The sequence below is a fragment of the Scomber scombrus genome, chromosome 3, assembly GCF_963691925.1.
Source record: "Scomber scombrus chromosome 3, fScoSco1.1, whole genome shotgun sequence".
NCBI lineage: Eukaryota > Metazoa > Chordata > Actinopteri > Scombriformes > Scombridae > Scomber > Scomber scombrus.
Window position 1 is genome coordinate 15,686,391 of NC_084972.1, and position 21,699 is coordinate 15,708,089.

General features: G+C 41.3%; 1 protein-coding gene across 2 annotated transcripts in view; it reads left to right on the plus strand.

Moving 5' to 3' along the window:
- Positions 1-21,699, plus strand: part of LOC133978075 (inositol 1,4,5-trisphosphate receptor type 1-like) — a 72,716-nt gene that overhangs the window by 29,157 nt on the left and 21,860 nt on the right. Inside the window, exons 27-44 of one of the 2 annotated variants that reach the window (XM_062416420.1) lie at positions 125-298; positions 401-475; positions 579-716; positions 801-926; positions 1,759-1,959; positions 2,066-2,317; positions 2,688-2,813; positions 2,911-3,039; positions 4,815-4,935; positions 5,113-5,297; positions 5,377-5,525; positions 5,628-5,739; positions 6,420-6,455; positions 12,242-12,286; positions 13,735-13,867; positions 15,667-15,854; positions 20,978-21,161; positions 21,318-21,571. In XM_062416420.1, coding sequence (XP_062272404.1) covers positions 125-298; positions 401-475; positions 579-716; positions 801-926; positions 1,759-1,959; positions 2,066-2,317; positions 2,688-2,813; positions 2,911-3,039; positions 4,815-4,935; positions 5,113-5,297; positions 5,377-5,525; positions 5,628-5,739; positions 6,420-6,455; positions 12,242-12,286; positions 13,735-13,867; positions 15,667-15,854; positions 20,978-21,161; positions 21,318-21,571 — 2,628 coding nt within the window. Of the gene's footprint in view, positions 1-124; positions 299-400; positions 476-578; positions 717-800; positions 927-1,758; positions 1,960-2,065; positions 2,318-2,687; positions 2,814-2,910; positions 3,040-4,814; positions 4,936-5,112; positions 5,298-5,376; positions 5,526-5,627; positions 5,740-6,419; positions 6,456-12,238; positions 12,287-13,734; positions 13,868-15,666; positions 15,855-20,977; positions 21,162-21,317; positions 21,572-21,699 lie in introns of both variants that reach the window. The other variant, XM_062416419.1, reaches the window with a different exon arrangement.

Below are 21,699 nucleotides of genomic sequence, written 5' to 3' on the forward strand. Positions count from 1 at the left end.
ATGCATACACACGTGAAATTACACAATGTAAGAGAAACAATTGAAACGGCCTCAGCATCATTGTTCTATTCCTGTCAGTCTGCTCTGTACTCCATATTGAAACCACTACTGTATGCATTAACAGGTCCAGTTGCTGGTCACCAGCCAAGATGTGGAAAATTACAAGCAAATAAAGTCGGACCTGGACCAGCTGCGCTCCATCGTAGAAAAGTCTGAGCTCTGGGTGTACAAGAGGCAAGGGCCAGATGAGGGCATGGATGCAGGAGAAGGGCTTTCCGCTGAGGCAGAACATAAAAGGGTGCAGTATATTAAAAGAACCAACCACTGAACACAAACACTGAAAAGGCAGTTGACACTAAGGCCTTTTACTCTAACACATTTTCTCTGGTGTAATCTGCAGGGGGACTTGGGGGGCACAGACAAACCAAAAAAAGCAGAAAGCACCAGCAGTTACAACTACAGGGTGGTGAAAGAGGTAATTATCTTACTTGTGAACATTATCTGGCTAAGTTGCAAATGTTGTTGCATTGCCCTAGAGACCTCCTGACATGTTTTTTCTTTCCTCACTTTCCTCCCAGATCCTGCTGAGGCTCAGCAGGCTGTGTGTCCAAGAAGGTTTGTCAGGCAGGAAGAGCAAGAAGCAGCAGCAGAGGCTGCTGAGGAACATGGGGGCTCACGGGGTGGTCCTTGAGCTCCTACAGATCCCATATGAGAAGGTATTAGTGTCTTTCGATTAGATGTGGCTCACTGACAATCTGTCTGTGTAGAAGTAAACTAACCTTCATCTGCCATTTTCCCAGGGAGAAGATTTGCGTATGCAGGATATCATGAAGCTAGCTCATCAGTTCCTACAGAACTTCTGTGCAGGAAACCAGCAGAACCAAGCTCTGCTCCACAAGCACATCAATCTTTTCCTCAACCCAGGGGTGAGCAGTCAATGCACCATTCCATACTTCTCCATGTACAAAATCACTGATCAGGAAAATTCATGACCTGGTTTATCAGAACTGTCTACTTACTTTATATTATAGCTTGATTTATCCACACCTCATATACTGCAACATCGTTTGGGCCAGTACATATGCCTCCGACCTCCATAGTATTTATCTAGTTCAGAATTTTCATTTTTCATTTTCAAAACGACTAGATCCTCCTGCTCCCCTTTTCCAAAAACTCAAGATAATGACAATTTTTCAGATCAATATATACCAAATATGCATTTTTATCTTCAAGTATATGTATATTCCAAATTCCATTCCTAAACCTTTCAGTGAATATTTCCAAGTCAACTCACAATTACATAAGTACACTACTAGACAATTGACAAGACTTCACCCTCCTCAGTATCGTACTACCCTTGGTCAATTTTCCTTAAAATACAGAGGTACAATACTCTGGAATGATCAATTTAATAGTTCCATACAGTTTTCTTCTTTTAAGACATACTGTATAAGAGCAGTTTAGGGGCTGCTCTGATTGCTCAGGTCACTAAGTAGTACACACACTCATACACAGGCACGTGTGCGCATGCACACACACACATTTCTACACTTTTGTTTTATTTTACATTTTTATTTTTAATATTATTATAATTTTGCTTTATTTTTATGGTAATTATTTTTTTCTATTTCACTACCTTGCACCTTTCTTTTGTTGTTATTTCTTTATCTTTTTCTTTTTGTATTATTATTATTGTGCCAAATAAAAACTTCAAACTTCAAACTTCAAACAACAACACAACAACAACTTCTCTTTCAGATATTAGAAGCCGTTACCATGCAGCATATCTTCATGAACAACTTCCAGCTGTGTAGTGAGATCAATGAGCGTGTGGTTCAGCACTTTGTCCACTGCATTGAAACACATGGCCGCAACGTCCAGTACCTCAAGTTTTTGCAGACTATTGTCAAAGCGGAGAATAAGTTCATCAAAAAGTGTCAGGACATCGTCATGGCGGAGGTCGGGCCAACTCTCTGATATTTCAACAATGCAACAGTTTTTAACCCTAACCCTAATCTGAACCCTTTTGTCCTGATCTAAATGTGTTTATTTGTTCCTCCTACAGCTTGTGAATGCTGGTGAAGATGTTTTAGTGTTCTACAATGATCGCGCCTCGTTCCAGACTCTGGTTCAGATGATGCGTTCAGAGCGGGATCGTATGGATGAGAACAGTGCTCTGATGTATCATATACACCTGGTAGAGCTGTTGGCTGTGTGCACTGAGGGCAAGAATGTCTACACAGAGATCAAGTGTAACTCCTTGTTACCACTGGATGACATAGTACGGGTGGTGACCCATGAGGACTGCATCCCTGAGGTAAGATGAGCATTAGACAGGCATGCTGATGTTTTTGCAGCTATGAGATAACAACAATAAGTCACTTATTAAGCAAACTTTGTAGATGCTTGACACACACTTTTAAACACCCCCTAAAAGAATCAAACTGCTCATTATCTTTAACATTGTAGCTACTCTTTTGCACTGTGCATACTGTGCAGTAAAACATCTTATTCATAAAGCACCATTTTAAAATACTTACTAAGATGTCATGTGCATCAATGTTGAATTGTTTGATCATTTTTATACTAGATTCTTCCATTAAAATTACTTCTTCATTCATATTTGGCTGCCAACCATCCCTGAATGCCAACACGTATTTACATGAATTACAATCATAATCTTCCAGGTAAAGATTGCCTATATCAACTTCCTGAACCACTGCTACGTGGACACTGAGGTGGAAATGAAGGAGATCTACACGTCCAACCACATGTGGAAACTCTTTGAGAACTTCTTGGTTGACATTTGCAGAGTAAGCAACATCTGGCCGCGCCGATAAAACAGTAACTTTGAATTATTATATTAAAATGATATGGAAATATGAGGAGCTATTTGTGTGTTGGTTACAGGTGTGCAACAATACAAGTGACCGCAAGCATGCAGACACCATTCTGGAGCGATATGTGACTGAGACAGTCATGAGTATTGTAACCACTTTCTTCAGCTCACCCTTCTCTGACCAAAGCACCAGCCTGCAGGTATGTAACCACAACCATCTAAACAGCAGCAGTATGAAGCACCATACAAGTGAGTTTAAAAGCATATGCAGTCGCTGAATGAATGTGAATATTAATCCAGTCTCAATCCACATGAAAATATAATTTAAGGAAACATTCTGAGTGAGATTTAGATCTTCGTTATTCAACTGAAGTAGGTTTGATTTACAGCAGCTGTAGACATTTCAGTCATACCTGCAGAGTTGCATTCAAACTGTGTTGACAGAAAGAGATGTAATGCTATGAACTTTCTAGCCTTGTCATGACCCTTGACTCATACAGTATGTTTAAAATGTCCAGTGCACACTCTTGTTTAAAGGTCATCTTTCTCAGAATAAACCTTTAAATTACCCCTACCATTGAGCTTGGTGAGTGTGAAGAGAGTGTTGGCGGTGTAATGCCTCTTCTAAGAAAGAGAGATAAAATGAGACAGAGTCCTCTCTCCTAATAACTATTAAGTAAATACAGGCCATAACCCCCAGTCTGTGTATGTATTTGCTTTAGGTGGCCATCAGAAAGTATGTTAGTACAGACAGAACATTTATTAGCTGTACCGTGTTATTATAAACTCACCATTGAAAAGCCTGACTTTTAGATAGTGTCCTTTGTTGTAAGTGCTTCCCTAAGTTGTAAAACCAGTACTACTTTGGAAAATTTTTCTTCTGATTAACATTACTGCAAGTCGTTAAGGGGAATGATTTTTTTCACCTCATCTCCCCTTCTCTTCCCATCTGTATGTGTTAATCAGCTGTGTGTTACTCATAGTTCAGTAGAACTACACTTGCATTACGAAGTTAATGCTGTCAGCAGACCACAAACGTTGGCATCCAGTGGTGCTGGTTATCATACTTTTTAGAAAGTTCTACTTCGTTGGTAATCTGCACACAGAGTTCCGCCTTTTGTACGCAAAAAGTTCCCCCTCTTGTGTGGCACCTTTCATAGATTACTAGAAATGGTCTTTGTTGTAAATTGATAACTCTGTGAAATATACATAAGACAGTTGTTAGACCTGTAACATCTGCAGCTCCCTATTATTACACGTGAATAATAATAATTAATCAACTATGATGTAATCACGAAAGAAACATTTTTGCGCTTTCGTTTATAAACTCACACTTCGAGCACTTTAGATGTATCTAAAATGTATAGTAATGTATTCAGTAATGCAGTGTGTTGTATGTATGACACATCTTGACTATTTTCTGCGCATGTTTGATTTCTTCACTGCTTGTATCCTCTGCTGCAGGCCTCTCTGTTGGGAAAAATATTTCAGGTACCTCTTGCAATTTAATTCAGCTGGGATATAGCGCACATTTGGGTGTTGCAGATTCTTGTGGGCTGTAAGAGGCTATTCTTAACTGTGTGTATGCTGTTCTTTTCATATGTAGCCTACTCTATGAGCATCCTGTAAGCAGTACATTTTAATTGATTTGTGCTGGGCTAGATTTTGGGCAAATGTCTTCTCAGGGATTGATGGGTCTCCTGGAAAAGCAACAATCCACTACTGAGTCAGCATGCTGGTCTCACTACAGGTGCTGTCACACTAGTTCAGCTACAGCACTGTGTAGAGAGATTTGTGTGTGTAATACTAAAATGGTCCAGATTGCTGGTGCAGTAGATGACAGATGGGTACCTTTCATGTTAAAGAGGGGCATCTTTCTTTCTGTGTTTCTTTCAAGACTAGAGGAGTCACTTCCAGCTAGATAAATATAATAACCATCAGCCTCTCTGCCTTTTCTCTTCTATCTTCCTCTCAGACCAGACAGCCAGTCTTTGTGCAGCTGTTGCAGGCAGTGTTCAGGGTCTACCATTGCAACTGGTTGGTCCCCATCCAGAAGGGCTCGGTTGAGAACTGTATCAAAGTACTCTCTGATGTTGGTAAGATCAACACCCATCTCAACACTCAAATTAACCTCTAAAAATGCCTGTTTCTCAAGCCCTCCCTTTAAAAGGTCTAAATCAGTTACAGATAGGTGAGACTTTTGAGCAAAAAACTCAAAAAACTACTTGCAATGATCCTCACATTATCTCTGTGTGTCTGTGTGTGCCTGCCAGCCAAAGGGAGAGCAATAGCCATCCCTGTGGACCTGGACAACCAGGTGAACAACCTGTTTGTGAAATCCAACAACATTGTCCAGAAGACAGCCATGAGCTGGAGACTTTCTGCTCGCAATGCCGCCTGTAGAGACTCTGTGGTGACCGCATCACGGGACTATAGGAACATCATCGAGAGGCTCCAGGTACAGCATGTGTGTGTGTAGTTGTGCTTATTCATGTGTGTGCATTCATACAAGCAGTAACATTGTTTCTGGGCTGTAGGATATTGTGTCAGCTTTGGAGGACCGTCTGCGTCCGTTGGTCCAGGCCGAGTTGTCAGTTCTGGTGGACGTGCTGCATCGGCCTGAGCTTCTCTTCCCAGAAAACACAGACTCACGCAAGAAGTGTGAGAGCGGAGGGTTCATATGCAAGTAGGCAACACAAATATCTTCTTCAAGCAACAACACATATTTCTGATTTGAGTTGATGTGCTCATTATAAATGAGACTTGATGAATTCATGCACTTGTGCAGGCTGATCAAACACACCAAGCAGCTGCTGGAGGAAAATGAGGAAAGACTGTGCATCAAAGTTCTGCAAACACTGCGGGAGATGATGACAAAAGACCGTGGTTATGGAGAGAAGGTAGGAGAAGTACAGAAAACACAGGTGGCATGATAAACGTCGTAAATGCGGTATGTCTGCATACACTGTACATGCCAGATTTTACACAAATATGTATGATTTGTATTGAGAAAAACATCCAAAAACAAAATGGCCTTGTTTTTACTTAGCTTTACACTTTTGATGTACTCCACTAGTGTTTAAAAGGATTTCTTATGGTCAAAAGTTAAGCAGTTTCTTTCATCTCCTAGAATTTTAATTGTGTATTTTTTGTTTTCATTTCAATGTATGGGAACATTTCTGATGGCATTTCTGTGCGTCATAGCTGACGTACTGCACTGCACACTCACTACTTGCCAAGAGCAGCCTTATTTTGAAATGAATTGACTGGTCTCTGCTGACATATGCAGCTCTAGTCACATTCTCCTCTGCAGTCAATAAAATCAGGACTGGTCACCTCTCAGACGCTTCTCAGAAAATCTTTCAGTCACAGTCACCACTGTGTGAGACTGCACTAAATCTGCTCACTGTGGGTAATACCCATTCATAAATCCTACTTCTTCTGGGCGGCTGAAGTTGATAAGTATATCCACAGTCACACTCACTTCACTAACATGTCATGCTGTATCATTGACCTCTGCTTTAGCTTCCTCCTTCCTGTGTCATTGTATAACCCCTCTAAACCCTCTGTTCTCTTTCAGCTCAGGGCCTTTGATGATGAGATGGAAATGCCTAAGGTTGTTTCTCTTTTTTCTTCTATATGTGCCCTTGTCTCTCTGAGCTCCTGTCTGTTATGTATGTGTAACACTGTAGAAGTTGTTCTGTAACTGTGCTGTAGCTGCTGCTGTGGCTGTGTGTTTATAGTTAGTGGGGGCTCCAGGCACGGCTGGTACCAAATAGTGGATTCTGTCTCAAACACCTGCTGCAAAGTCTGTCATAAATGGCAGGCAGATCAACTAAAGAGGAAGAGAGAAAGACAGAGAGATAGAGATAGGGGAGATGTGTGCTGTGGCTGACTGCGTGTTGCTCAGCAGAGTCGTGTTATTCCAAGCTCCAAGGTGAGTCACTTGCTGGCTGGGCCAGCTGCCAAAGCTGCGTTTGTATCTGCTCACTGTCCTCACATTGGACGTTTACATGCCCTACTTTCCTCCTACGTTTTCACCATATCACGTAGAGGTCTTTCTGGGATATTTACTGTACATTTAAACATCAGTTCCAGTTAAATTATTATAAAGTACTTATTCTTCAGGCCTGTTAGGCAAGCGAGTGTCAAAAAAGATAACAGATGTGAAAAGAGTCAGGGTCAGGATGTGTTTGTTTAGTTTTTTTATAAAAGACACAAAAATGAACACAAAATGAACATAGCAATGCATCTGCTGACAATGATCATATATTTTAATAAAGATTTCGATACAAGATAAAGTAACAGAATGTGATATAAGGATGACAGAAAAATACTAATAATATATAGGTTGCCTTTCCATATCTGTGCACTAGTGTCTGGTTCTACAGAAAGGAAGATGAAAATGATCAAACCATAAAAGCCATATCAACTCCTTCCCCCTCCTGCTTTCTTTTTCATCAAGGTGTTTAATTGCCTCGGTGAACGTTCACCTCCTAAGTAGGATGTTTCTCCTGTGCCTCCCTTCAGTGCCAATAGGGGGCACTGTGGCTGTGTGTCTACGTAGCCTATGTGTGTGAATTAGTGAGCGTGTGAGGCTGTGAGGGGCTGTGGCAGTCATTGAGGCTGTGTCCTAGTTTTCCTTGCCTGCAAGCTGCACGATTCCTGGGCCTCTGCCAACTCTGGGCTGAGGTTACATAAGAACCAGGCTTTTTTTTCCTGGAACTCAGCCCCTCCGCTGATGTGTGACCTTCAGCAGTAATTGCCAATAAAAGTGTGGAGGAGCTGTTTACCCACACTGCCGTTGAGCGCGTGCATGTGTGCGCGTGTGTGCACACCTGTGCGTGTGTGTAAGTGTAAGTTGTAAGTATGGGGGTGGAAGCAGGGGGGCTTTTTTGCATGAGCGTGGAAGAGATATTTGATCCCTACTCACACCTGTTAAGTGTTGTATCTCTGTTTGTCTTCCCATGAAAAGCAGCTCTGATGTAAGAGTAGCAGTTGAGTGGAGACCTGTTCGTCCCGCCATGTGCCATTATCCATATATCTCTTCTTCTCTTTTGGCGTCATTAGATCATTGTGACAAAATTCCTCACTACTCAAAATGCTCCCCACTTCAACTCACACCTATTCTCACACGGATGCAAACACACACCCACTCTGTGTAAACTTAATGAAGCTGCCTGTGAGTGTTTGTGGAGCTGTGATATTTAGGTTCGTAGTTAGTGTTTGTCTCCTCTGTTGCACTTTGAGTAAGTTGAACAGTGGTATATGAATGAAGAGGAACAGGGCGAATATAAGAGCTTGTTTAACAGGAAATTTGGATCATATAGGTCACAGACTGTGAAGGAGGTTTATATTGTCCTGCACAACAAGTATTATCTTCTTCTTTTTTAATAGAGAACATGAGATACATTTTTGACCTCTCCAATGTTGCTAAATGTCAGGGAGGTGATTATCAGCAAAATTCATTGCTCTTTGGCTGTCAGAGTTATGTAAGAGCCAGAGGAGTATTGGGCTTTTGCTCTAAAGGCTCCCCTCCTCACCTGGCCTCGTGTGTGTGGTCTAGTCGAAGTAGTTATGCAAGCCCTCCATGTTGGGAGTAAGTCATGTTTCATCCCTGTTTCTTCGGAAAGTGTATGCGTGGATCAATAGAAGGAAAAACAGTTTTCTCCTTTACAACTTTCAGATTTTAAGATAGCATCTGGCTCCTTTTTTATTTACTTAATATATTTCCTTCCACACTCACAGCGGTGTGGTGTCCACTCCGAAGACAGACATTTATTTTTACAGTTTTAGTAGAAATGGGTGAGCTGCAAGGAAAAAGGTAGAGCCCAGTTAAATAAAAAAAAGTAATTTGCTTTCCTATCTGCACATAACAAACAGTCAAGTGGTTAACCCGAGTGTTCATGTCATTCACCGCTAATGACTCAGCCTGCAACAATGTAAAGGCATATTTATTTATGCACTTTCAGAAAAACAGCGAAATTATGCAGAATTCAACCTATGTGCGTGTGGCGCAAATACATTTCCTCTATTGTTGAACTGAGAGGTGTGAGACTAATCAGGGGTTTGCCCCGGGGAGTTTCCAGTTTGGTGGAATTCACTGTAGTCGGGGCGGATGTGGCAGATGTGGGGGGTTCGTCTGTGGTGTCTGTGGTCAGACTGGGGGCGATTAGCTGCACATAGACAAATGAATGAAAAGCCTGAATAAATGAGTGGAGAAACATAATTATGATATGCTGTAATTAAGCAGTTAATATTCAATCATGCTCTGTGGCATGCATAAAAGTGCCGAGTAGGCCCAGTTGATTCAGATTTTTTATCAAGATGGTAAGAGGAAAAGATCTAAATGACTTTGAAAGAGGGTTCATGGTTGGGGCATAGATAGCAGGAGCTTCAGTCACAAAGACTGATCAACTCGCTACTGTTTGAATAGGAACAGTGACTAAAGTGACATCTGCATTTAGACCTATGGAATCTGTGGGACATAAGTAAATAGGATCAGAAATTGTGGTCAACAGTGCACATTTGATGACCGTGATGCTTTTGCATTAATGGATTAATAAAGGAGGATTAATGCAAGGAAAAACAAAAGAGCAATTCTTCCTCAGGTGACCAAGAATTTCAATACAGGACATGATTGTGTCAGCAAGAACAGTCTGTCGACAATTACATGGAGGGATATTATAGTAGAATTGCAGAGCATAAGAATAATGTGGAAAAAAGTGATATGGTAATACGAGTCATCCTTCACCATATTCTCGACAAGTGGGCAAGGGCATGTGTGGCAACAACGTCTGCAGATGATTGACAAATTTATGAAAAAACCTGAATAAATCAGCAGAGCATAATAATACAGATGCTTCCATACAGGACATGAAGGATTTGCTGGTTTGATGAGTAAGAAAATGGTGTAAATCATATGATATGGCCTCCATAGTAACACGAGCTCAACAAATTTAACATTTATAGTATAGAAATTTTGGACTAATATGTCGTCAAAATGCCACATGAGGCAATATCTTCTGGGAATTGGTAACCCAGTGCATCTCCCCAGTGGCGTTTCAGAGTCTTGTACAGTATAACTGATTCCAAAGAGCCCTGAAGCTGTAGGGTACAACACCTTATAAGACACTTCATGTTGGCTTTTCTTTAATTTGTCACATATCTATTGTCCATAATGCATAATTTAAAAAATCCTTAACATGTGTGTCCCATTTCTATAAAGCATGGCTGTGAATTCCTTGAGTGAGAAATATTTTTAGACATCAACTCAGGTGGAAGTTGTACTTATGCTTCTATTATGTGAAACTCCCTCACCAAATATCAAGGAGCGTATTTGATCAAGTCAAGTGGCTGGTTTAAAGTGAAGTCACAAGTCATTAGTATTAAAGTAAGAGTCAAGGTTTTTAATTCTATTACGTCAAGTTAATCTAAAGAATATTAATATCAGAGTTGTGGCTTGAGTCAACAAGTCTGACTACTACATAGTGGAGTCATTAAAGTATATACTGTTGGTAAACCCTGCTAACATACCATATTTGGTGATTACAGTCAGTAACAAGACTACATATCAAATGTAAACACACCCTTGAATAGAGATACAAACATCATGCCCTTGACCTTGTCTGAGAGAGACAAGTCAACTGTCAAAGTATGTAAATCCTCTCTGTGAAGTGTTTGTTATTCTCTCTCTCTCTCCTTGTCCAACTTTCACTTGCTCTCTCTCTTGCCCTCTATGTTTTTGGTGACAGATGGTCACTGTAAGCAGCTCTGTGTCACTGGTTTAATGGCCTAGTTCCTTCTGGAGTGATGATGTAACTCTAACCCCATCGCCCCTTGTCTCTCTCCTTGCCTGCCCCTCCTAGTGTGTCTTTTTACATAACAATTTATGTGGGGCATTGCCTTAACCAGTTTCCTTTTCCCTTGGTGCACACATACTGTACATACTGTACCAGTTCTGGATTTTGAAACTGCAAAATGGTGTCTCACCTGAATTCCTATTGTTTGTGTGAACCATTAAAGAAATTAGAAAACAAACAGGAAAGATCATGTTTGTGTATTTCAGTATTTGTGCTTTGCGTTTCCCAGAACTCATATAAATGATAGATCCAGTGTGATTTCAGTTTTTGCTCCATTTTTGCATTTTCTTAAATGTTAAAGAATATTTTGACATTTTGGGAAATAGATCAGTTTACTTTCTTGTCTTTAGTCCCCTTTAGTCCCCTGTAAGACTACAACCTGCTGTTTTTACATTTTGTTTTTTGTACATCTTAAACATACAATATATAGGGCCCTATTTTAACTGTGTAAGTGCAATAACAAAACGTGGTAGGTATTGGGAACACAGACAGCGTGGGCTTCATCATGCATACCACCATGATAAGCACTAGTGACCTCACGTATCATTCATAAACATGCAGAATAAGGAGTTATAACCCACCAGTCTGATGTGCACAGGTGTGTGTGGTTATTCTGTAGCAGCCTGGTGTCGATTTCAGGCAATTTAATGCAGCTAAACATAGTGAACCTCTGTGCTTTTGTGGATAAAATGAACAGATTGGCAGCAGATTGATGTAGTGCCAGAAACAGACATGGTTGTCAGATATCTATTTTCAGCCCAACATCTAGGACCAAATTTCAACCAAAATACAACACCTGGCTTTGCACTTCTTCATTTGAATGAACCTCCCACCTGTTTGCACCTCTCCTCCTACCTGTGCACCGTGCTCTCTGTGCTCGTCACCAAAATACCATAAAGAAAGGCAAAGCCACGGTCAGGAAAATACCAAACAGTCGGAGCACTGCTCGTGCTGGTTGTTGCGCCTCCTCGAAAATACGGCCGGGTTGGCTAATTTGTTATCTGTGAACAGAACCAGGCTAACTGTTTCCTCTGTTTCCAGTCTTAATGCCAAGCTAAGCTTACCTGCTGCTGGCTCCCGCTTCATATTTACTGTACTGACATGAAATTCCCTCATCTAGATCATATAACAAGGAAGTAAATAATTTCCACAAACTGCTATTCTATTCCTTTAAAACAAAAGCTTGAAAACTCAACTAAAATGAAGAATAAATACAAGATGAGAATGTGAGAGAAACAACATACAGTGAAGTTAACTGATTTAGAAAATGAACTAAAGCTCCAATCACATTTGACATGCTCCTTAATATTTTAATTGTCAACACGGCACACATCTCCTGTCCCAGCTCTCTAAACCCTCCACATCCATAACATTGCCTGTGAACCTAGAATTGAAAGCATGGCAACTTACTCTGAGCAGACCTTTGCATGGCACCTTGCAACAGTTGAAATGTTGTGCCTTTTTCTGCAATGCATGAATATTAACCCTGTGTTTGTATCTGTTTGGCCGCTGTGCTCACACTCCTCACTGCACCCAGCAGCTGGATCAGAACCAGCCTGAGAAGCTGTTGGAGGACCAGAAGAGGGTAGGTACAGCATGGCAGCTTAACCATAAACTCCAACACAACTGAGATTCATGATGAGACTTTATCATGTTGCAGACATAAAGCAACAGCCTTTTGTTACCTGATTCTTGCTTTTTTTATTACTGTTGACTCCACCTAAAAGCCTCAAGTAACATCTAACCTCTTTGTCACAGTTATAATTTAACTGGAAGAAGAATAGAAAAGAAATGTGATAACTTGCACGCCACATTTGCTTCTGCCTGCCTTCTCTGATGCTCTTTATGGCAATGCAGTGACTTTAGAGAGCCTCAGGTGTTTCCATTAAAGAGGCTAGCTCTATTTATCAATATTCCAAAATAACAGTATTGATTGGAGTTAATGAATACATCATTACTGCTTGCAAGAGGAGACCATACCTCTCTTGCGAGGAGGGATGTTCAATGGCTGTTTATCTTTTGATTAAATGTCCCTAACAAGAAGTTTAATCACTGACATATTATTTACAGCCATGTATCCATTTTAAAATAATTTCATCTTATCTAAAGTGAGTTTTGCTTTGCTCAGGTTTGCCAGAATTGTGGCTTCGTAGTTTCAGTAAATTACTAATTCTGATTCATAAATTCTGAATCAGATTATGTTCTGAGAGGAGCTAAAATGGGTTTAGCTCATGACTGAAGACCAAAGAAAAAGGGGATTATTACCCCAGGAGACCAGGTGACTCTTGTAACTATGATTGATCATGCGCAATGCGTATATTTGATTAACCTCCTGCCAATAAATGATGAAAATATAGTCTTCACCCCTCCTACATAAGATAATCGTGACCTCCAGAGCATAACTACGGCAGCAGAGCTTACATAATGCCCCCGTCGTCTATCAAGGACCACCCACAGCTGACAATGAATTGCACATAATCACGCACAAACACACAAAAAAAACCTTCTCTTTCATTTCCTTCACTTTATCCCATGGGAGGTCTGTCAGGTAGCTATGGGCTGTGGTTGCCATAACAACAGCAAAGTCGTGCGGCTGACTGCTCAACAGTGGATGAGTCACAGTGTGGGAAGGTTGGCCCCATGTCTTTCTAAGTGAAAACCAGGACCTCACATTGCCACTACACAGGGTCACTACTGCTGATAATAACCATAACAGTTTTGGCCAGGTGGGTGGTATATGACATAAACGTTGGGTTATATCAGCAAATGTATCTTGTGCAGAAACTTGAAGTGCAGGAATTCTTTAAATTAAATATTTAAAATGAAAATTTGCTCCATATAATAACTATAGATTACAGAGCGTGGTTGTGATGGTAAACAGGCTATCATTTTCTGAGGTCGGGGGGGTGTATGGAGATCTAAAATGCACTGTATATCACTGATGATGCATGTTATCCCTATTATACAACCTCTCCTCTCACCATGCAGCTGACATTATGTCATTATATCCTTCCCTTTCTTCTCCTCTCATAGGGCGAAGCACTGAGGCAGATTCTGGTGAACCGTTACTATGGCAACTTCCATCGGAGTGGTGGGCGAAGGGACAGCCTGACGTCATTTAGCAATGGCCCCCTCGGTCCAGTAGGACCCAGCAAAAACCAATCAGGTGGGGCACCGTGACTGCTGCCACTTATCTCCGACACTGAACACAGACGTTTGATAATTCTTTACAGCAGGAAGAGAGAGATTTAGTTTAGAGTGTGCAAGGCCATGAAAACACTGATTTCAACATCTCTAACTGAGCTGATGTTGCTGTGAGGCATTAACCAAAGGCCTCTGCCAAAGAGAAGCATGACTTTAGTGCCAGTAATGACTACAACTACTATCAGGGGGCAAAGTCCAGATAAAAGTTTTCCTTTTGGTTAGCCAAAATGTTTTCTGCCCCTGAAATTGTAGTAAAGCAAGGTCCTATCATTATGTTATATAAGGATGGGACTCTGTCTGGCCCTGAGCTGGTTATTAGCTCTAGAGTTGTGCTGCAAGCTGCCCTTTGAGCACACAGAGCACAACACTCTTATCAATACCTGATAGTGTAGTCATTGTGTTACTATCTGCAGTCAAAATACTGAAGCAATGCATCTCTGCTCACTTTTTCTCTTGCTATTTGAGTTATTGGTACTGACATGTCCCATGCACAGTATGATGTAACATTTTATCAGCATATAGATTTTGGAGAGACATATTGGTGCCAAAGGAAAATGCAGTGGGTCTGTTTGTCATATGAATTTAGTTCTGCCATATTGACCTAGTAACCAGAATGTCTTGTTGTCTTCTGTTGCACAAATGTCAGTAACAAGTGTGTGTGACACAAACATGTATGTATATTACATATATTGTAGATATTATATTTTAGGTGATGAATGGGGTGGATGTTTATTTGTTTGGGCAAATAGTATTTCACCTGAATTGAAAGACAAAGGGAAAAAGAAATCACCTTGGTTTCAGGTTCATCATCTCTCCCATGTGCGCCAAGATGCTGGCAAACTTCCACACCACAGGAAGTGTGCCCCCTCCCCTGTGTGATCCACTTTTCACTGTTGCTAAGTGACAGGCTGCTACTTCCTCTGAAAACAGCCTTTGCACCTGTTGCAGAAACCAGAGCCAGGCTAAGAATTCCATATGTGCCCTGAAGATGAGAGGGGTGGGGGGTGGGAGGGGGGATGGAGGCAAAGACGTGTACAATGACTTACACAACTGTACAGTTACACAGCTTAGGGTGGATTAGCATCACTGTAATTTGTAATTTCCGTGAGCTTTTCATATGTTTTGGTGAATCATCAAGGGCTCTTGTGCTTAACAAGTAATCTGTACCATATGCTTAACTGGTTCAATAGATTTCTTTCTCAGCATGATTAAAGGAAATATTCTTCAAAGGATATTTCATTATCTAATTTTAGGTTGCTGTGTATCAAATTTTGCATTTTTGTGTATCAAATATGAAAACAAGACATAAGCAGTATCGTTTTGTGTGACATTAAAATATCATTTAAAGATATTTGTTATTACACAATTACTAATAGAAAATTAATACTAATAGTTATTATTATATATATTAGTCATCAGCTGAAAAACAACTTGTGTAAAGTTCATTGAGCAGATTAAAGTAAGAGATAATTTTCTTCAAATCAGATATGCAGATTCACTCAGGCTTCTGCATAGATACTGTAAGATAAGATGCTAGCATCTAGTATATTTTTCCTTCATTATAGAGTTGTGTTGTACATCCTATATCTCACAATCACATCATTTAAGCTTCTGTTTAAATGTAGGTTGTTTTGTTGATTAAATTGTATTTGATCAGGTTCAACATGATTGGATTGGACCATGAAAAATGCTCATCTCTATTAGGAACTGCAGACCACAAACCCACTGTTGTGATCTTGTTGCTCTGTCCCTGTCTTGCAGCATTAGGGGGGCCCGGGGGCCTGAGTCGTGGGGAAATGAGCCTGGCAGAGGTACAGTGTCACCTGGACAAAGAAGGAGCCTCTGACCTGGTCATTGACCTCATCATGAACACCACTAGTGACCGAGTTTTCCAAGAAAGCATCCTCTTGGCTATTGCGCTGCTGGAGGGTGGAAACACTACCATCCAGGTCAGTTTTTAAGCTTCCTAGTGTGTCCCATTTCACATAAGCTAACTACAAAAATGAGTATGTTGTAGATGGTTTTAATTGAGGTGTGAATAAAGAAATGATGAAATGATGATGATGAGTTAATCCCACCCTAACCCACCATGGGAAGTGAAGGAACATTTTTGTCTCGTCATCTACTCTTGAGCAACTGAACTGCTGCAATATGCCTAAAACTTACCTATCACACCTACTGTAACTGATCTGCAGGGTTATCTGTGCAAAGGCGTAGCTTATCCTACAGGGCATCATCTGATCATCTGCACACTGTGTCATGGATGGAGGTTTTCATTACCAGAGGATCTACAGTATGTGGGTCAGTGTGCCACCATGGCAGCACATGTACATTATCAAGGCGGCTCCTCTTCCACCCATATTCAATGTAATATCATCTGGCTGAAAGGCCAGGCCAATTGCTAATGATATCAGTAGTTTACAGATCATTCTATTTGTTGATATTTATTATTTCTTCATTTTGGATTATCTTACAGAAAGTGTGGATCACACAATGCAAATGAATGTTCTTTCCCTATTTGCTTTAACTTAAGCTACTCTAACCAGCCTTTTTAAGTTGTCATTTTCTGCTTGTCTTTTTCATGTCTCTCTGTCTGTTGCTCTGTCTGTTGATCTCATCGTCTTTCCAATCTGTCTGTCCGTCTGTGTGTTGTTGTGTAAGCGCGGGGCTTGCATAATCAGATTAGAGCGAGGAAGCCACTGTGGCGGAGATAATGCTTTGGCTTCCCACGGCTGATGCAGAGCTGCGTCACGTGATCAGTCTGTGTTACATAAAGCCTGTGTGAATGAACAATGAGGAATGTCTCAGCCTTCAAAACATTCCAGTCTCTCTCCCGCTCCCTCGCGTTCTCCCATCGGCCCAAACTGGGTCATGCTGGGCCTCCGGAACTGGGGTAGTGGGGAGAGAGGGAGGAGGGACGGGGGAACACAGAGGGGATTGAGGAGAAACTGGAGCTCCTCTCACCCTGGCATTCTCAAGTTTGTTCTGAAAAGGAGGTTTCTTTGCAGGAAAAACTACTCTGTATGCGGTGTGACAAATGTACCACCTAGTGCAAATATTTGTCTTCTGTGAGGCACTGGGTAGTTTCCTAACAAATGTGAACCTGACTTTTTATTACATCCATGTACTTACTGTACTTTTTTTAGAAGTACTTTTTACTGCCATCATAAAACTTGAATCATAAGTCTACTCTCTTTAAGAGAAACAGAAGGGACAATACAAGTCGGCGTATGTCGGGTCTTTTCATTTGACATGCTGAGCTGAGCACCTGTTGGTTCCTGAATATCTACTTCTCATGTAACATAGTTAACTATTTACTCATGACCTACATACCACACAGAAATAACCCAAACAAAAAACTTGACATTGCATGCACAGTCACCAATATACGTGCACTCTCTCTCTGCTGTCATGCAAAGCTAATGCATAGATGTCTTTGTGCATTTTAGTGCATTATAGACTCCTAGCTAGGTTCCTTGCTGCTCGTCTGTATTTCTGTTACATTCCAGGTTTTCTGTGACAGCTATGCGAGAATTAAGCCAGCTGTAAATTATGTTGTAATACTGTGACTTGTGACGTTTCACTTGTCCTGCATGGCATGCTGTTCAGTTTCCCTCCAAAAAACATGCACTGCTGGCGTTTTTTTACTGCTGTTGTAAAAAAAAAAGAAAAAAAGAGAAGGATAAAAAAATGGACTGGACGTAGTGTCATGAAGGTAGGGGATAGGTGGCAGATTTTAGAGACAAAGGAAAAGAGGAAAAGGACTTGGACAGAGAGAGGATTTCAAGTTCCATTTGGTTTGCATGTGGTGCTGCCTGACATGAGCAGGAGGGTGAGAGGGAAAAGGAGCGCGAGTATAAATAGCTGTTACATAACATCCCTTTGTTGATGCCAAGTGGCGGAACGGAAGGAGAGAAGGGAAAGCGCTATGACCTTGTTTTTCAGTGTTGTCCGCCCCCACCTCGCCCAACTCCTCTCCGTCTCATTCCACTCAGGGTTTGTCTCCATGGATACAGACAGGCTCTGTGTTTACCCAACACTACAGGGGGCCCAAGAGATGCTCATCCCTTTCCTCTCTTCCTCTGCTCTCTCTTTCTCCTTCTTACTCCTCTATTACCATCACTCCTTTCTCTCCTTGACCACCATGCGGTTACTTCATCCATAACGTCATCTCTCCATCATGCCACTCTTGTCCTTGCTTTTCAAGTAATATCAAAACACAGATGGTGTCTTGATGTGGCGGCACAGATATTAAAACTGAGGATGCGAGGGCCAGTATCGAAACACATCAAAGACAGCAGTGTGGTTAGACATGAAAGTTCAGGTTTTCACTTCTGATTCAGTGTCAGTTAAGACATTTCTAGAGAAATCATAAAATGAAAGTTGTCTTTGCCGTTTTGATGTTTACTGTGGTGTTTCATTTGTATGTGCAGACTTTTTTTTTTCAGTGAGTCACTCAATCCACTAAATTCAGCCCAGTTCTTAGAAACAATGAAAACAATGACTCTTTCAGTCTGCTGCTGCAGTAGGTGAAAACTTTCACTGTCGAACAAAATAATGAATAACTCTTGCATGACCAATGCATTCCCTTCCAGCTACTATTAGTCAAACAGACTTACCTTCACTGCAATGAAATCTAATAACCTAGCTAACCCTGATCCATAAAATGAAATACCCCTGCCGGCATGTTATAAGTCCTGCCAACCTTGCACCTTGAGCCCAACTGGAGACTGAATGCAGTTTCTTTAACCAGGGCTATCCTAGAGACGACTGCTGCGACATGAATAAAAAGATAGGCAGCGGAAAATGAATGTGATTACATAAGAATAAAGTTGGCAGTAAGAGTTTGGGAAAGAATACTGTATTGCAGAGCATGTGTGATATGTGGGTGTGTCCTCTCAAAATTGGCATGTGCCTATGCTGGAGACAGCTGACCTAGTTTTGAGTGTGTGCGTGTGCATGTTTGTGTGTAAAAGTCAGTGGGCGTATAAGCGTATGCGCTCTCCAGCTTTCGTGTACTTATACTGTACAAGTGTGTGTGTGTCTGTGAGCCTTATGTAATGGTTAAGGGTGGGGTGGAAGGGGGGGGGGGGGGGGGGTTGAGTGAGTGCTCTTCTCTCTGTTTGCTCTGGTCTAATCGATGTGTGTTATCCTGGCTATGGGCCTCACGTCTCATTCCCGCCCCAGGCCAACGCTTTAGCCGACTGATGGAGGAAAGAGTTATGTGAGCAGAGACTGACAGACATGACTGTCGCTGTCTCCCCACACCTACCACCTCAGGCACGATGTGAGTTGTGAGCTGTGAGTGGGTTGCCGGTGCTGCAGCTAATCCCTTCTCTGCACTCTCCACTCTGTCATCAAGAAGTATTGCGTGATGGCCTTGCTCCGTAGGCCCCCCCCCCCCACCCCCCCTAACCCGCACCCCACTCCTCCGCCTCTCTCTCTGCTATCTCATCCTTGTCCCTGAGTATTGGCAGAGTGCGTACGTGCAGGAGGGCTGCTGCTCAGTGGTGGAGGGCCAGGGTGGGGCACGAGGTTCTGGAATCTGCTTTAGGGCACTAGCACACAGTTATGTCATTGTTTCTCTGGCTTTGGAGGAGATTTGGAGGAGATTTGGCTGTGTTAGCTGTGCTCTTTGTTGCATTAATAATCTGCATACACACCCTTGTTTGGTTGATTACTATTTTTAATTTTGAATGAAATGGTGCAGCAGTGTGTTTAGCATTAAATTCCATTGCTTAAAAATCTTTTAATACAAACACATTCACACTATGTCCTTGGAGTAAGGGAAACAAGGCTTGTTTTGTCCATTTTGCTGAACATTTTCCTTGTGACTATCATTTATCTGTTTCCTCCAGTAGCCTAGCTTTACATCTAACCTGGAAATACAGATGGTTATGTAACAAACGTTCAGAACTGGCCTAGATACTGTCTGATAACATTCTCTCCCTCCCTATCGTTTGCTCTCGATTTCACTCTTTCGATCTGCTTTTTCCCTCCTTTTTACTCCCTTATTCCCTCTTTGGTGTCTGTCTTTTGCCTCTGGCTTTCATTCACCCTGCTCCCCACCATCTCCATTTCTCTGTCTGTGTAAGTAGGCCAGGCTTCTCCCTCTCGTGTCATTTTTCACCCTGTTAGTGTGGTGAGACAGCTCTTGCCGGTCGAGGCCTTTCCATAGGCTGCAGCAGATAACAGCTCTTACATAATCAAAACAAAAGCCCTGTGGGTTGGGACACGGTGTATGCATTGCGCTCACAGGCTCGAAAGTGTTCTAATTCTGCATGGCCCCATTCCTCAGCAACTGCAGCGTTTTAAAGTCTCGCATCACAGAAAATCCGGACTTGCAACATTATGCTTATACAATGTTTTGTGAATGTGCTGTCAAGACCATTCTGATGTATTTTTCAAAAGCCGAGTTAAAATAAGAAAAAATACATGAGCATAGACACACAAGGAATTTTAAACAAAACCAGATCTTAAAACTGGACACTTTATGCCAGGTCCATGTTCATTCTTGTTACATCACAACCACTGGTTTTACTCGCAGTTAACTGAACTCTGAATAACTTTGGTTATCATCACCATCAGTTACATTATAAGTTTAATTTAATTCGTTCAAGTTAATTAAGTTTATAAATTTGCCTTGCCTAGCCTTTATATTATGGCTGAAAATAAATTGTTTAATCTTGTGTTTTTCAAGTATTTAAATAATAATAATATTACAATTTTAAAAAATAATTAAAAATGTTTATTTTGTCCAATCCAAAACACAAAGATATTCAATTTTCAATTATATAAAATAGGGAAAAGTAGCAACATCCTCACATTTGAGAATCTGACCCCAAACAATCCTTGTTGTCTTTTTTTAAAGACTGAACATTTAATCAAAATAGTTGCCAATTGAATTTTCTGTGGATTGACTAATAGTTTTAGCTCCAATTTATGTTGATACCAAGTGACTATTGTTTACTACACATTGGACACACTATACCTACTATTTTACAATCAATTATTTACCACTTAGCTGACAAGAAAATCAATAGCGCTCTTCTTGTGCTTTCTGTGTGTCCAGCGTTCGTTCTTTTGCCGTCTGACAGACGACAAGAAATCTGAAAAGTTCTTCCGGGTCTTCTACGACCGCATGAAGGTGGCCCAGCTGGAGATCAAAGCCACGGTAACAGTAAATACCAGTGACCTGGGAAACAGGAAGAGAGATGATGAGAGCCAGGACAAAGACATCCCTGTCCGCAAGAAAGGTCAGAGGTCACCTTTTGTGATTTAATACATGAAATTACAATTTGTATAAATTGCAATTTATTCACCATTCTAGAGTAGAAAGAGAATTTATGCTGTGATAGTTAAATATGATTTGACTGTTTCTAAGTCCCTGTTTTGTGCCTGTGTGTGTTTAGCGAGAGATTCGGCAGTGGTCATGACAGAGGATGTGAGAGAGCAACTACTGGAGGCCTCGTCTGCCACCAAGAAAGCTTTCAACTCTTACCGGCGTGAAGCTGACCCGGAGGACCACTTCACCTCAGCAGACGGCCAGCCCAGTACAGGGGACAAGAATCAGGATGAGGGAGAGATGAGTTTTGTAATCATTATCATGCAGCCCATCCTTCGGTTCCTCCAGCTACTTTGTGAGAATCACAATCGTGACCTACAGGTGGGTGAGATTGAGCATCAGACACTATTTATTTCACAGAAAACCAAAAGTGCATCACACTTGGCCATAGTGCCTTGTTCCTGTAGATAAATGGTTGCAACATCTTACCGTGCACATATTTGCTTCTT